This window comes from Belonocnema kinseyi, chromosome 8, assembly GCF_010883055.1.
Source record: "Belonocnema kinseyi isolate 2016_QV_RU_SX_M_011 chromosome 8, B_treatae_v1, whole genome shotgun sequence".
NCBI lineage: Eukaryota > Metazoa > Arthropoda > Insecta > Hymenoptera > Cynipidae > Belonocnema > Belonocnema kinseyi.
The window spans coordinates 1,719,049-1,735,234 of NC_046664.1; the positions used below are offsets into that span (position 1 = coordinate 1,719,049).

At 28.8% G+C, this 16,186-nt stretch overlaps 1 protein-coding gene across 2 annotated transcripts in view; it reads left to right on the plus strand.

Moving 5' to 3' along the window:
- Window positions 1-9,749, plus strand: part of LOC117179166 (spidroin-2-like) — a 49,212-nt gene extending 39,463 nt beyond the window's left edge. For both annotated transcript variants that reach the window (XM_033370883.1, XM_033370884.1), the window contains 2 exons: window positions 2,703-2,820; window positions 9,470-9,749. In XM_033370883.1, the coding sequence (XP_033226774.1) occupies window positions 2,703-2,820; window positions 9,470-9,661 (310 nt within the window). In that variant the 3' untranslated portion in view covers window positions 9,662-9,749. The remainder of the gene's footprint in view (window positions 1-2,702; window positions 2,821-9,469) is intronic.
- The last annotated feature ends 6,437 nt before the right edge of the window (window positions 9,750-16,186 follow it).

Below are 16,186 nucleotides of genomic sequence, written 5' to 3' on the forward strand. Positions count from 1 at the left end.
ATATATCTAGTCGGGAGTGGTGCTGACTGAAAAGAGATGATTTGGAGCGATTCGCGCGCCATCTGTTGGTCATTCTAAGGACTTATTGAACTACCCTCGTAACTAGGGATAATTATCGAGGGATTGAAAATGTGGGGTGGTTCTTTTTCTTAGTTGTCAAGGCAAACTTTATAAACTAGTTTCAATTTTTGATAATCGGAAAAGGTAGAAATGGTTCTTAAGTAGTTAGGGATAATTTTTTTAATCTTGAAATTGGAAGCAGAGATTCATGGGTACTCAAAAACAATTTTTTGACGGTTGGAAACGGCAAGGGTTTTTTTTGTTACACATAAATAATTAATGAAGTGTAAAAAAAGGGTTTTGGTGCTCAGCATCAATTTTTTAGGGTTGCAAATAACATTAGTGGTTCTTGGGTACCTGGGAACAATTAATTTTGGTAAGAAACATCAGGGGTTTTCCAGGTGCCTAGGGATAATTCTCAAAGGATGGAAATGGCAGAGGTGGTTTTTGTTGCTCAGGCATAATGGCCGAGAATTGAAAATGCGGGTTCTTGGGTGATCAGCAACGATTCCTTAGAGTTGGAAATGGTAAGGGTGGTTTTTTGGTACCCAGGACAATTTATAATGGTTAGAAATGGTAGGGTTGGTTTTTAGGTAATTAGAAAAAAAAAATTTAGGTTAGAATCGACAGGAATGTTTCTGTAGTTCTTAGAAATAATTTTTTAAGGGTTGAAAATGGCAGAGATGGTTATTGGGTACTCAGAGAAAATTTTAAAGGTTGAAAAATACAGGGGTAGTTCCCGAGTGCCTAGAAGCAATTTTCGAATGTTGGGAACGAAAGGGTAGTTTTTTTTACATAGGGGTAATTGTCGAGGTTTGAAAACGTGGGTTCCTGGGTACTCAGAGACAATTTTTTATGGTTGTAAATAGCAAGAGTGGTTCTTGGGTACCTAGGTACAATTTATGTTGGTTGTAAACGGCAGGGGTGGTTCTTAGGTACTTAGGAACAATTTTTTAAAGTTTGGGAACGGTAGAAGTGGTTCTGGGGTACCTAGGGATAATTCTTAAAGGTTGGAAATGGCGGAGGTGGTTTTTGTTGCACAGGAATAATTGTCGATATTTGAAAACGCGGGTTCCTGAGTGCTCAACGATAAATCTGAAAGGTTATAAATAGCAAAAGTGGTTTTTGGATACCTAGGAACAATTTATAATGGTTAGAAATGGCAGGGTTGGTTCTTGGGTACTAAGGGACAATTTTTTGAAGGTTAGAAAAGACAGGTGTTTCCAGGGTGCCTAGAGATAATTCTCGAAGGTTGGAAACGGAGTATGCAGTTTTTGTCACACAGAGATAATTGTCGAGGTTTGAAAACATGGGTTCTTGGGTACTCAGTGACCATGTTTTAGGGTTGTAAATAGCAAGGGTATTTCTTGGGCACCTAGGAATAATTTATGTTGGTAAGAAACAGCACGGTTGGCTATTGGGTACTTACGATCAATTTTTTAAAGGTTGGAAACGGTAGGATTCGTTTTCGGGTTCCTAGGGATAATTTTCAAAGGTTGGAAATATTGGAGGTAATTTTTGTTACACAGGGATAATTGTGGAGGTTTGAGAACGTGGGTCCTTGGGTACTCAGCGAATTTTTTTTAGGATTTTAAATAGCAAGGGTAGTCGTAGGTACCCAGGAATAATTTATTTTGGTTAGAAACGGCAGAGGTGGTTCTTGGGTACTAAAGTACAATTTTCTGAGGATTGGAAATGGTAGGGGTAGTTCCTGGGTGCCTAGGTGGTTTTTTTCCACAGGAAGAATTGTCGAGTTTGAAAACGTGGTTGCAAACACAGGGTTCTTTTCGGGTACCAAGGAACGATTTTGTAGGTTTGGGAAAGGCTAGGGTGGGTGTTGGGTACTTAAGTACAATTTTCTGAGGATTGGAAACGGTGGGGGTAGTTCCAGGGTGCTTAGGGATAATTCTCTAAGGTTGGAAACGGCGAAGGTGGTTTTTTTTCCACAGGAAGAATTGTAGAGTTTGAAAACGTGGGTACAAACACGGGGTCAGGTATCAAGGTACAATTTTGTATGTTTGGGAACGGCCAGGGTGGGTTTTAGGTACCCAGGAACAATTGCCGTTGGTTAGAAGCGGCAGCGGTAGTTCTTAGGTACTAAGAGAAATTTTTTTGAGATTTGGAAACGGCAGGGGCAGGTTTGGTGACATAAAAACATATTTCAAGGGTAGAAAATGCTGGGTTCCTCCTGGGTACCACTTAATAATTTTTTAAGTGTATCGAAAGGCAAAGATGGATCTTGTTACTAAGGACCAATTGTTAAGTTATTAAATTCGGATTCTTGGGTGCTTAGAAACCATTTATTATGTTTTTCAACGTCAAGGCTACTTCTTGGGTGTTTAGGGACAATTGTTGTTGGTTAGAAACAGTAGGGGTGATTATTAAGTATCTAGGAACAATTTTTTCATGACTGGAAACGACGGCTCTTTGTCTTTGGTTCCTAGGATCAGTTTCGTATTTAAACAAAAAAAAACTGTCTAATATTTTTCACAAATTCTTAATGTTATTAAAATTGGTCTGTAAATGGGTGATAACTATTTTTATAATTTTTAAAGATTTAAATGGAAATATAAAGAATAAAAAATATACAGATAAATAAATTTCGTATATATTAAAAATAACTAATAATTTTTTTGAAATAGTATTTTTGAAATGAACAATCGCCTGGGCAATGGATCACCATATGGAGGACCTCAATCTGCTTCATCCAGTATAAGTGTTGGACCCCAAGGAGGATATCAAACTGGTCAAATAAGCCCTGTAAGTAGTCATAGTTCTGTAAATATTTTATTCGTTTTTATAATTAATTCCTAATTACAATTTGATTAATTTTAATTTACTTTCAAGGGTTAATCCGTTAATTGAAGTTGGAGGCATTTTAGAAAGAATACAACTTATGTTAAATGACAATTTAAACAAATGAAAATTGGGATAAACAATAATTAGGTGCGATGACATTTTATAATAAAAAATATGATTTTAATTGGAAATCTGCACATAGAAATTGGATTAAATTAAAATAAAAAATTATAAAAAAATACGAAAAGAAACCTTAGAAAAATAATTAGCAACCAGTTTTTCCTCATAAAGTAAATATTACTCGAAACTTAAAATCCCTTTTCTGAAAATAATTTCAAAAAATAATATGTTTACAAAAACATTTGTTTTTAAATTTAAAAATTTGAATCCCTCAAAGAAAAATATAATAGTAGAGTTTAATCAAAAAACATTGAATTTTTAACCAAAAACAGGAAGAAAGAAAAAAACCAACCAAGTTACTGAATTTTTAGGCTCTACAGGCGAAAATTTGAGTTTTTTTTACAGAAAATGTAATTTGAAGCCAAAGAGTTTAACTTGATATACAAATGTTTAATTTTTTTAAAAATACTAGAATTTAACAAAAAAATAGTTATATTTTCAGCTGAACAAGCTAAAGTTTTAACCACAAGTGGAATAATTAATTTTGAGTTAAAAAATTAATTCTCAACAAAAAACAATGATCAGTGATCAAATTATTATACGAGGTAATTACGATATAATTTTTATTTTCTGAGAGAAAGGTTTTTCGGATAAATTACAAAAAGGGAAACGGGAAAATAGAAATAGAAGAAGGGAAAAGTGATCAGCGAAAAGAGAAAAGTGAAACGAATTTTCTACAAGATAATTAAATTTTTAATTAAAAAATGATTTTACTTAGGAAGAAAAAGCCTCGTTGAATTTTTTACAATTAAATTAAATTTTATACAAAAATAGTTGAATTTTTACGTATAAAGATGAATTTTCAACAAAAAACTTGTCTATTCCAAAAAAAAACGATTTTTTTTAAACGAAATTGTTGCATTTATAATCAAATAATAAAATTTGAAACCAAAATGGATTCATTTTAAACCAAAAATATAATAATAGACTTTCAACAAAAAAATAGGATTGTCTTATATATTTCGAAAATATTTCTGGTAATTCAAAATCATTTTCCCTTTAAACTGTAACGTGCTGCCTCTAGCGGAGGCTACCAGAGATACGTGTCTGCTACTCGCCACGGAAAATTCACTAGTTTTTTACGTGAAAGCTCTTTCGAATAAATTTTAAAAAAAGGACAAGGAAAAAGGGTATTTAGAACCTGCTATCAAAATGGTAACTAATCAAATAATGGATTAAATCTCATTGATAATTCAAAGGAATCTCTATTATCATCAGAGAAAGTTACCATCGATCATCGTAGATATCTTTCTGACCACCGTGAAAATAGAAATCACTCAAGTTAACTCTTTAAATAACAAAAAATACCTAATGTTATTTTATAGACATTAAATTGAAATTTATTTTGAAAAAAGATCTATCCTCGTTGCTTCAATGTGAGCGACGAGAGTAGATCTCTTTTCTCTCTCTTTTCTCTGTGATTCGTTTCCCAGTAGAATGACGAAAGTAGATCTTTGTGCAGAAAAAATTTAACTTATTAATAAAATAAAAATATTAAGACTCAATTATAAGAACTAGATTTTAAATAGAAAATTAAAATAAAATAATTCTTCTTTTTTAATAGGCCGCCCAAATCACAAAATAATCTCCAAATATCAAAAAATACTTAATGTCATTTTAAGACTAGATGAAAAAGAACTTTAAAAATTTTTTAAATTAAATTTATTCTGGAAAAAGATCTACCCTCATTGCTTCAATGCGAGCGACGAGAGTAAATCTTTTTTCAGAAAAAATTTAATTTAATTTTTTTATTTTTTCTTTAAATTACTCGTACCATAAATTTCACACCTGGTTTCAGATAGTCTATATTTCTAAAAAAAAGTTTTTGTTTCGATCCCTCTAATAGGTTAATGAAAAAGCACCCGACCGTCGATCGGAACTTCTGTGGTTCGTTACCCACCAGAGCGAAGAGAGTAGATTTGTTTCAGAAAAAATTTAAATTATTTATAAAACAAAATTATTAAGAATCAAGATATAAAAACTAAATTTTAAATAGAAAATTAAAATAAAAATTTTTTTAATAGGCCGCCCAAATAACAAAATAATCTCCAAATATCAAAAAATACTTGATGTCATTTTGAGACTAAATGGAATTAAATTTATTCTAGAAAAAGGTCTACCCTCATTGCTTCAATGTGAGCGACGAGAGTAGATCTCTTTTAAAAACTGTGAGTAAATTTTTTTTTCCTTGAAATTACTTGTATCATAAATTTAACACCTGGTTTCAGATAGCCTATATTTCTGAAAAAAAGTTTTTCTTTCGATCCCTCTAATAGGTTAATGGAAAAGCACCCGACTGTCGATCGGAAGTTCTGTGGTTCGTTTCCCAGGAAAACGACGAGAGTAGATCTTTTTGCAGAAAAAATTTAACTAATTTGAAAAAATAAAAATATTAAGAATTAAGATATAAAAACTAGATTTTAAATAGAAAATTAAAATAAAATAATTCTTCTTTTTTAATAGGCCGCCCAAATCACAAAATAATCTCCAAATATCAAAAACTACTTAATGTCATTTTAAGACTAGATGAAAAAGAACTTTAAGAATTTTTTAAATTAAATTTATTCTGGAAAAAGATCTACCCTCATTGCTTCAATGCGAGCGACGAGAGTAAATCTTTTTTCAGAAAAAATTTAATTTAATTTTTTTATTTTTTCTTTAAATTACTCGTACCATAAATTTCACACCTGGTTTCAGATAGTCTATATTTCTAAAAAAAAGTTTTTCTTTCGATCCCTCTAATAGGTTAATGAAAAAGCACCCGGCTGTCGATCGGAAGTTCTGTGGTTCGTTTCCCAGTAGAAAGACGAGAGTAGATCTTTTTGCAGAAAAATTTAACTTATTGATAAAATAAAAATATTAAGAATCAAGATATAAAAACTAGATTTTAAATAGAAAATTAGAAGAAAAAAATTATTTTTTTTTAATAGGCCGCCCAAATAACAACATAATCTGCAAATAGCAAAAAATACTTAATGTCATTTTGAGACTAGATGGAAAAGAACTTTAAAAAATTTTTAAATTAAATTTATTCTGGAAAAAGATCTACCCTCATTGCTTCAATGTGAGCGACGAGAGTAGATCTTTTTTCAGAAAAAATTTTAATTTATTTTTATATTTTTCCTTTAAATTACTCGTATCATAAATTTAACACCTGGTTTCACATACCCTATATTTCTGAAAAAAAAGTTTTTCTTTCGATCCCTCTAATAGGTTAATGGAAAAGCACCCGGCTGTCGATCGGAATTTCTGTGGTTCGTTTCCCAGTAGAACGACGAGAGTAGATCTTTTTGCAGAAAAAATTTAACTTATTGATAAAAGTAAAATATTAAGAATCAAGATATAAAAACTAGATTTTAAAATGAAAATTAGGATTAAAAAATTCTGTTTTTTAATAGGCTCCCCAAATCACAAAATAATCTCCAAATATCAAAAATACTTAATGTCATTTTAAGACTCGATGGAAAAGAATTTTGAAAATTTTTTTAAATTAAAATTATTCTGGAAAAAGATCTACCCTCATTGCTTCAATGTGAGCGACGAGAGTAAATCTTTTTTCAGAAAAAATTAAATTTTGTTTTTTTTTATTTTTTCTTTAAATTACTCGTATCATAAATTTCACACCTGGTTTCAGATAGCCTATATTTCTGAAAAAAAGTTTTTCTTTCGATCCCTTTCCCACCAGAGCGACGAAGGTTGATTTGTTTCAGAAAAAATTTAAATTATTTATAAAACAAAATTATTAAGAATCAAAATACAAAAACTAGATTTTAAATAGAAAATTAAAATAAAAAAATTATTTTTTTTTAATAGGCCGCCTTTTTTCGGCCTTTTTTAAGATCTACCCATTTTTTTCGACGGGAAACTGAGGGGAAATTTATGACCCCTTTAAAAAAAATCCCAGTTGGTATGGCTCAGAGAAACCTTTTTTCTGGTATAACAGGATAGAGCTTTAAAAAAAGTATTTTATTTAAAGTGTTTGGACTAAGCAATTGTCTATAATTGTTCACCAATAAATTTTTTGGACATTAATAATACTAAATGATTTAGAAAAATACTAATAATAATAATATAAATAAGTGGTCAAAAATAAATTCGAGGTGTTCAAAATTTAAGAGTTATTTTCAAATCTAGAATCTGTAAATAAAACTATTTCAGAATAAGGGCTCGAAAATAGAAAAAATTAAAAGCTATAAAAATTATATAGTTAAAATTCAAAGGAATTTAATATTATTAGCTCTTTTAAATAAAAGTAATTTTTAATTTGATACTAATTTAAAGTATATTGAATGCTTTAAAGTAAAAACTGCTTAAATTGTAGAATTATAAATTTTTAGTACATTTAAATAAATTAAAATTGATGCCACACATTTTTTTTCGACAATAAAAAATAAATTTTTCGTAATTTGTACCTCGCAAAATGTAAATTTGTTGAATTATAAAGCTTTAAAATTAAGTAAATCAAAAAAACTTTTTAAAAAAAAAGTCATCTTTAATTATTAATAGAAAAGTTTTCAAAAACGTTATCGCACCTGAGGGGGGAAAATTATTTGCATTGGTATTAACAGATCATAAAAATAGTTATTTATTTATTTTTGGTATCTGTTAGGTATAATAATATAATCAATTATTCAAGTCCATTAAAATTCTTTTTAAACTTTTAATATTGAAAAATTTGTTATTATGGATTTTAAAATTGATTATGTTCTTAATATTAGGTAATATAAAACCAAGGACACATGAACTTCTTGCTACTTTTTAATTTAATTTGAAAATTAAATTTTGAATTAATTATAAACAAAACCATTTTTAAGGAATTTAAATCGTGAGTATAAAAAATTACAATTGAATTGAATATTTTATTTAACAATATTAAAGTAACGAAAACTAATTTAAATTTAAATTAATTATTTAATTAATTAATTAATTTAAATTTATTTATCATTAACACCTAGCTAAAAATTAGCGTTATTTTCTTTAATTAAAAGTTCTTATTCTGATCCCTCTAATAGCTTAATTGGAAAAGCACCTGACCGGAAATCAGAAGTTTTGTGGTTCGATTCCCAATTAAGTGAAGATGGAGTAAGATCTTTTTTTCAAGTAATAATTTTAACTAAACATTTATTATTTTATTTTATAATTCTCAATTTTATCGTGAAGTTTAGAATAGAAATAAGGGTCTCGAAAAAGAGCTTTAAAAAATTTTTAACTCAAATTTAGTCTAAAAAAGATCTGCCCTCGTTGCTCCAATGTGAGCGACGAGAGTAGATCTTTTTCCAGAAAAAATTTAACTTAAAAATTTTTTTCTGCCCTTGAATTACTCGTATCATTAATTTAACAATTGGCTTGAAATAACCTATATTTCCGAGAAAGGATTTTTTTTCGATCCATCTAATAGCTTAATGGGAAAGCACCCGACCGCTGATCAGAAGTTCTGTGGTTCGTTTCCCAGTGGAGCGACGAGAGTAGATTTTTTGCAGAAAAAATTTAACTTATCAATAATATTAACCCTTAAAGTGGCTACATTCCAGGAATCGCGTAAAGTGTACACTGGGTATAAAACACCCCCGCGTGTTCAAAGCTGATTTGTTCAGCTGCTAATAAATATTTTGTTACAGACAATATATCACATATGGTTTAATATGTCCTCTTCAAAGTAAACCTGGTTTTATGATTATTTATTTTTTTTATTGTTTAAAAAATTTTTTGAAAAAAATTAAAAATGGACTTTTTACTCAAACATTCATAAATGACGTAATTTTTAATATTTAAACATAAAAATTAAGATTTATATTCTCAAGATACGATGTTTCAATAAAAAAATTACTGCAATATTGCTACTTCCAAAAAAGGATTATTTGCCAAATCGAAGAATCAATTTTTATAGTAAAAAAAGTCTAAGTGAATGATTAAGTTTTTTACATATTTAATTTATTGATTTTATGAAAAAATATAGAAATAGTAAAAAATACATTGAAGTACAAAAGAGGAACATAACAAATTATGTATATATCATTGTTATGCTTATATTTTAATCTATATCCGTACAGATAGTGAGGTATTCGTTGCTGCTGATCATTTTGCATTAATAAAAAATTAACAATTTTTCAATAAAAATGTTTGCTCCAAAATCACTTTTTTGGTCACTACGTGCACTGTGGGTGTTTGATACCCAGCCTTTTTAAGACGTTTACTTTGAGCAGTTGCTGGTTGTACACTGACACTTGGCGCTTCTAGTTAGTGATCTCAATTAGTGGTAGATGGCGATACTTACTCGATTTTGTTAGATTTTGTCGTCTGAGTGTTTGAATTTTTTTTGGGTGTAGAAGACCCCCAATGCACTTTAAGGGTTAAAAATATCAAGAATCAAGATATAAAAACTCGATTTCAAATAAAAAATTAAAATGAGGAAATTTTTATTTTTGAATAGGCCGCCCCAGGAATCTTCTCTCGATTTGCCGAAAGCGTCCCACCACTATCTGGAAACAGTTATGGAGTTTTTAGTTCTTCAAGTTCTCAGACAGGTGTTGGTCCAGATGGAAAACAAACGAGCTTCAAATCGGCAACCACTGGAGTGAATGACAATGGAAAAGTTACTTACCAAACTGTTCATGACCCGTAATTTCAAAAATAAGAAATTAAATATAAATTGTATTACTTTTAGTTTAATGACTCGGTTCAGCAATAATAAACATCGTGCCTTAAATGTATTTTTAATAATTGCTAATCTATGAATATCTACCTCGCTGTGTAGTAAATAAATAAGTAATACAATGATTTTTTTCGCACCTTATTTATTATTTCCTTCTTTATCCCTTTCCGGCATACATTTTTCAGGAAAACGAGTTTTCATGAAAATCGATTGAAAATTCAAAATGGCGGGTCCAATATGGCGGCTAACATTTGTCATATTTTTTTTTCTGAAAATTGGTATACGGGGATTTTTGGGATCACTGATCACGAATCTGAACTCGGATTTAGAAAATTCAAAATGGTGGATCCAATATGGCAACTTAAATTTGTAATATTTTTGGATTTTTTTTAGAATTGGTATACAGGGGTTTTTTGGAGTCGCTAATAACGAATTCAAACTCAGATTTTTGAAATTCAAAATGGCGGCCAAAATTGGTAATTTTTAATTTTGAAAATTGGTGTACAGGGGTTTTTGGTATCTCTGATCACGAATCTGAACTTAGATTTGGAACATTCAAAATGGCGGGCAAAAATTCAAAATATTGCTAAATTGTTTTTTTAAAGTTGGCACAGATAGGGGATCGCTTATCTTGAATCCGTATTCAAAATGACAAATATTTACAATATCGAGGTTTGGAAAAATATACATCTACTCACCTGAAACATGGATTAGTACCAATTTTCTGAATTTCCAAAATCGAAATTCAGATTCATGATCAGCGACTCCAAAAACCCTTGCACACTCATTTTTTTTTAAATCTAGAAAACTTTATTATTTTGACCGCCGTATTGTATCTGTCATTTGCAAATTTCAAAGTCTAATTTCAGATTCGTGATCAGCGTCCCCGAAAACCTCTGTATACCAATTATCAGAAAAAAATCAAAAAATATTCCAAGTTTTGGGCGCCATCTTGGATCCACCTTTTTAAATGTCCAAAATCTGAGTTCATATTCGTGATCACTGACCCCAAAAACCTCTGTATACCAATTTTTAGATAAAATCAAAAAATATTCCCAATTTCGGCAGCCATATTGGATCCGCCATTTTGAATTTTCGAAATCTGAGTCCAGATTCGTATTCAGCGACCCGCATAATTCTTAAGCACCCATTTTCATAAGGATACAATGGAAAGTTTTTTCAATAATGAATTTTTTCAACAAAAAAGGCTTTTTTCATTTTTGTTTATAAGTACTAACAAATCATTTAAAAACTTTAGACCCTTCGCAAAAAATTTCAATTTTCCATAATCCTGCGACCATGAAATTTAAAAAAACCTGTGTAAAATCCAATAAAAACTACTCTGAAATCGCAAAAAATGATATAAAAAAAAGTGGGAATACGGTGTTCCCACCATGCCGCAAAAAGTTATTGGGAATGGTTAAACTGCGATACGCCACCTGGTGACAAAAATTCGAACTAGAAAGAATAGGTCCGAATTTAAAGATGCATTTTAATTAGAGTTCTCAAATCCCCGAGAATTTAAGTTTAGGTACTATATTTGAGAATATGACAGAATTTAGGAGAATTTAAAAGAATTAAATAGAATTTAAGAATGTATCATTTTTAACATATTTTTATAGTAAATGTTATATTAACGGTTAAATACAAATTATTTTCTAGCTCAGTCACATTCAGGATTTGAAAATATGCAAAGCAGTAGCTCATTAATTATTTAACACTGCTAGACTGAAAATCTAACCTCAAAATTTAATTGCCTCACATTACTTAATAAATTCCACGAAGTAGAATATGAAGACCCACTCCCGGAATACTGAGAGGCGGGACATTTTCAAAATTTTCTGATATCTCATTGACAAATTAAAAATTTTCAAATGTATTAATTTATTTAAAAAAAAAAAAAATGTTTTTTCTATTTTAAAAGGTAACTCTTTAAGAAAATACTAGAATTTTCCACAAAATAATTGACTTTTTAACATAATAGTTGAATATTCAACCTATAAATACAAATTGCCAAGAAAAGTGTCAAAAATTTAATTTTCAAACAAAAAATATGACTGTTCAACAAAAAATTAATTTTTTCACGAAACTGATGCATTTTTACTCAAAAAAGCAAATTTCAAACTATACAATTATTTTTTGCAACAACAAAAAACGCGACTTCTTAACTAAAGATATCAATCTTAAGGAATTGGAAAAGTTACATCTTTTTTAAAAATTGAATTCTAAACAAAAAGTCAATTGTTTTGCACTAAATAGTTAAATTTTCAACCAGACATAACCTGCAAGAAAAAAAATTCACAATCATCCAAGCGGTTGAATTTTCAATTAAAAAAGATTAATTTTCAAGAAGATAATTAAACTTTTACCCAACGAGATAAATTTTCAACTCAAAATATAAATCTTTAACAAAAAAGTTAATTCTTAACAAAGCGATTCAAACAAATGTTTTAAACAAATTAGTTGAATATCAAGCAATGAAGAATGGTTTTTAACGAAAAAGTTGAATTTTCATACAAAAAATGAAATTTCTTCTATAACAGATGATGTTTTAAATCAAAAATGTAAATTTAAAAAAAAAAGTTAAATTTTCTGTTCAAAAAGATTTTAGTCGAGTTTTTACAATCAAACTATGAACTTTTTAACAAGAAATCATTTTCTACCAACAAAACTTAAATTTTTAATCCAAAAAGACAAATTTTTAACCAAACAGGATGAATTTTTAACAAGATAGTTAAATTCTCTACCAAATAGTTGAATTTGTTGCTGAAAAATATACATTTTGTACTAAAACAGATGAATTTTTAATAAAAAAAAAAATAAATTTTTTACAGGTGGAACTTTCATCTAGAAAATATTTCAGTTCATTTTTCAACACTAAAATATTAATTTTAAACGAAATGTAAATTTTCCACGAAATAGTTCAGTTTTCAAGAAAATAGTAGAATAGCTTAGTTTCTACCCAAACAGTTGCATTTTTATCGAAAAAACATTTAATTTCTGCTAAAGCAGGTCAACGTAAAAATAAAAAAGAGAAACTTTCAAAAAAAGAGTTGAATTTTGAACCGAAAAAATAACGAAAAAATGCGATTTTCTATTATTTTTTTACCCGGAATTTTACAAATTTATAGATAAAAATCTGTACAACTGTCATTTCTATCGTTTTCTAATTAATTAGTTATTTCAAATATGAGATCATTCAGGTTAGAATGTGTATTTCGAAAATCTTCCACTTTAACAAATTATATTTTTATTTTAGTCTGAAATATGAAAATTTTAAACCATTCAATTTGCAATTTTTCAATGAAGAAAAATACGAATTACTGAATATTAAGAAATATCTGACTGTTTATTCAAAATCAGTAATTATAGTAAAATATTAAAAACTAAATTTTGAACGTTACATTTTAATTGTTCTATTTAAAAAAAAAGTCATTTGTACGTCAAATTGTTGATTTTCGATGTATAAATAAAAATTAGAAAATATTATTCTTGAAAAAATCAAAGAAATTGAAAGAATATTTAAAAGTTTAAAAAATTTAAATTCAGTGAAAATTTGAAATGATATGAAATAATTCCGGCAAAATTCGGCTATTAGTAACAAACTTTCGATGTGAATAGCCCACAGCCACATTTAAAAAAAAATAGATTTGGCAGATTTCAAACAAAAATTCAAAAGCTTTTTTAAATTCTTGAATGGTTTTAGAAGATTAAAAAAAATTTCCTATGAAAATTAAAAATAATTTTTTCTTTTGAAAAGATCATTTTGAGTGCTTATTCACAAAGATTTAAAAAGATTTTCAAAATTATCAAAAATGATAGTGGAAGATTTTAACGTAATTTTTTTAATTTGGCAGAATTTAAAAACAAAATTTAGAAAAATTGGATTCATTTTAAAGGATGTTTAGAAGTTCTGAAATAACTTTTAAAATAATAAAAAAATTTGAAAAAAATCAAAACAACATGCAGATGTTTCAAGATTTTCAAATAAAATTTGAAGCATTTTAAGGATTTTTTGACGATTTAAAATATAAAAAATTTAACTTTTAATTTTAGAAGTGTTCAGTTCCTAAAAAAAAATGTAACCGTTCAATTTTCAATATTTCTGGTTTAAAATTGCTTTAAATGATATAATTTTGAAATTTTTTTCATTCATTGATACATTAAACTCGCTAAAGTTATTTTAATAATATTTTTTGTAAGTACTTTCGCTTCTTATTAATTTCTTTAAAATGGTTAAATTTTAATAATTCACGGATTACTTTTTCGAAGAAAAGCGTGCCCTACAACTATATGAATAATCTTCAAATATAATTATTTTTTCAAAACACCGTTATTGTTTTAAGAAATTGTTTTAACGATTTCAGTCATTGAAAAATTATTTTAAAAAATTGAAAAAGTGGAGCACAAGATAATTTTTCCCCCAAAAAAGCCAACATTTTTTTCAAATCTCAACCATTTGTTTTAAACTCGTAAAACGAGATAGTAAGAAAAAATTCCATTGCAGCAAAAATTACTGAATTAAATGATTTTTGCAAGTTAAAAAATTTTTGCATGAAGAATAATATTTTTCATGTAAAATTACATCATTGGCAATATTACTTTTATATTTAAGAAGATAGAAAATATTTTATTTATAGATTTTATTTTTTACACAACTACTTTGATAAAAATTTTTGTTTATACAGTAATAATCATACATCGATTTCGTAGTAAAAATTTGTCTATACATTTTTTAAATTTATTGCGAATCAAGTAACAAATCACTTACTATTGCATTTCTTTTTCGAATAGTTGCTTTTTGTTGTCTAGCTACTTTTGAGTGGATTCAAGTATTTGCTAAAAATGTATTTACTCAAAAAGTAAATCATTAAAAAAAAATTCTTATTATTTAATAAAAAAAGATTAAGTTTTGTCGAAAATCGATCATGACAGTTCGATGAGGAATTTTATTACTTTTTCGATTTAAGAAAAAAATTAGATAACATTGAAATCGAACGACCACTTGCAGATCCTGATATTTCTGACGCATACTGTCCCTTGTGGCAAGTGTATAGTTATAAAATATATTAAATATATTTTAAAACTATTGTGTGCAATAGAAAAGTTCATAAAAGATACAAAAAAATTAATTGAATTATCTTTCATTTACATGAGTTGAAAAAACTTCCAATATAGCACTAAAATCCAGTTTTTTAAATTCATAAATCGCACTAAATACGTCGCTCAGAAGCCATACACATGAAACTTCCGAAATGAGCCAAAGTGAGGCGAAGATAGCCAGTCAGAGGAAAATATCCCGCTCTGGTTACACACAAATCCGCTTGTCGCGCCTTACCACGGCAAAAGAAGGTACTGTGTAAAGTGACGTTAGCATGGCGGCAAGGCGAGTATAGGTGAGAGACGCGAGTACAGCGCCCGCGAAGCTCGACGCGCGCATCTCCCTCCACCGTTTTCTACCCTCTCTCCGCGACTGCCACGCAGCCTCCACGATAAAGGGTGCGCACTGACCCAAAACTTTAGTTTGTAGCACCCTTGCAGGTAATCCTATAGCTGGAAACCAGCCAGAGGTCTCAGGAGCAGCCCGTTGCCGTCTGTTGACGCCGACCAGAAGTACACATACATTACTTGTAAAACAAAATAGTAAGCGAATACATAAACTTTGAATGACAAAATATCTACTTTTCAATTGATCGCACAGATGTTCCTCCCTCTCTCCACCTTTTACGGGCCGGCTGGAATACCAGCCCACCCGTGCCGCTGAAACAGCTGGCATTTCATCTGATATACTAACTGTATCCTTTTCTGATCTAATATCTAAACGAATTCGCTGACAAATATCATTCCAAGATAGAAAAAAGGTGTCAAGAACATCCATTCCACTACGATATAACATGCCCTCATCCCCTCTTACTCTCTCCTATGCTTCTACTAAATTATCGCATTTCCACTGCAAAAATAAACATTTTTTACTTTCTATAAAACAGTTGAATTTTTTACCCATCCATATGAATAGTTGACAATAATGTTAATTTTTAACCAAATAATTGAACTTTTTATCAAAATAGTTGAATTTTTAACTCAAAAGTCGAATTTTTTATAAAATCAGTTGAAGTTTCAAGCAAAAGAGATGAATTTTGCAACAAAATTCTTGAATTTTCAATAATGTTATTTAATTTTTCAACCAAATAATAAAGATTAACTGGTGAATCTCGAAAAGAGGCAGGAATTTTTAAATTAGAGTTGAAGTTTTAACCAGTACGTTCAATTGAAATCCGTAAAAAAAATTCTCAACGAAGAAGACGAATTTTTAACCAAATGTTGTTAGGTAATTTAAAAAAAGTGTTGAATTTTTAATGTATTTAATATTTAATGAAAACATTAATTTTAAATATTTAATTTAATAATTAAAAATAATATTTTTTGATAAGAACCTATTAACGGGCATAGGACCCTATTTAAGTAAGGGGGTTTCAATGAATATGGGGGGAGGGG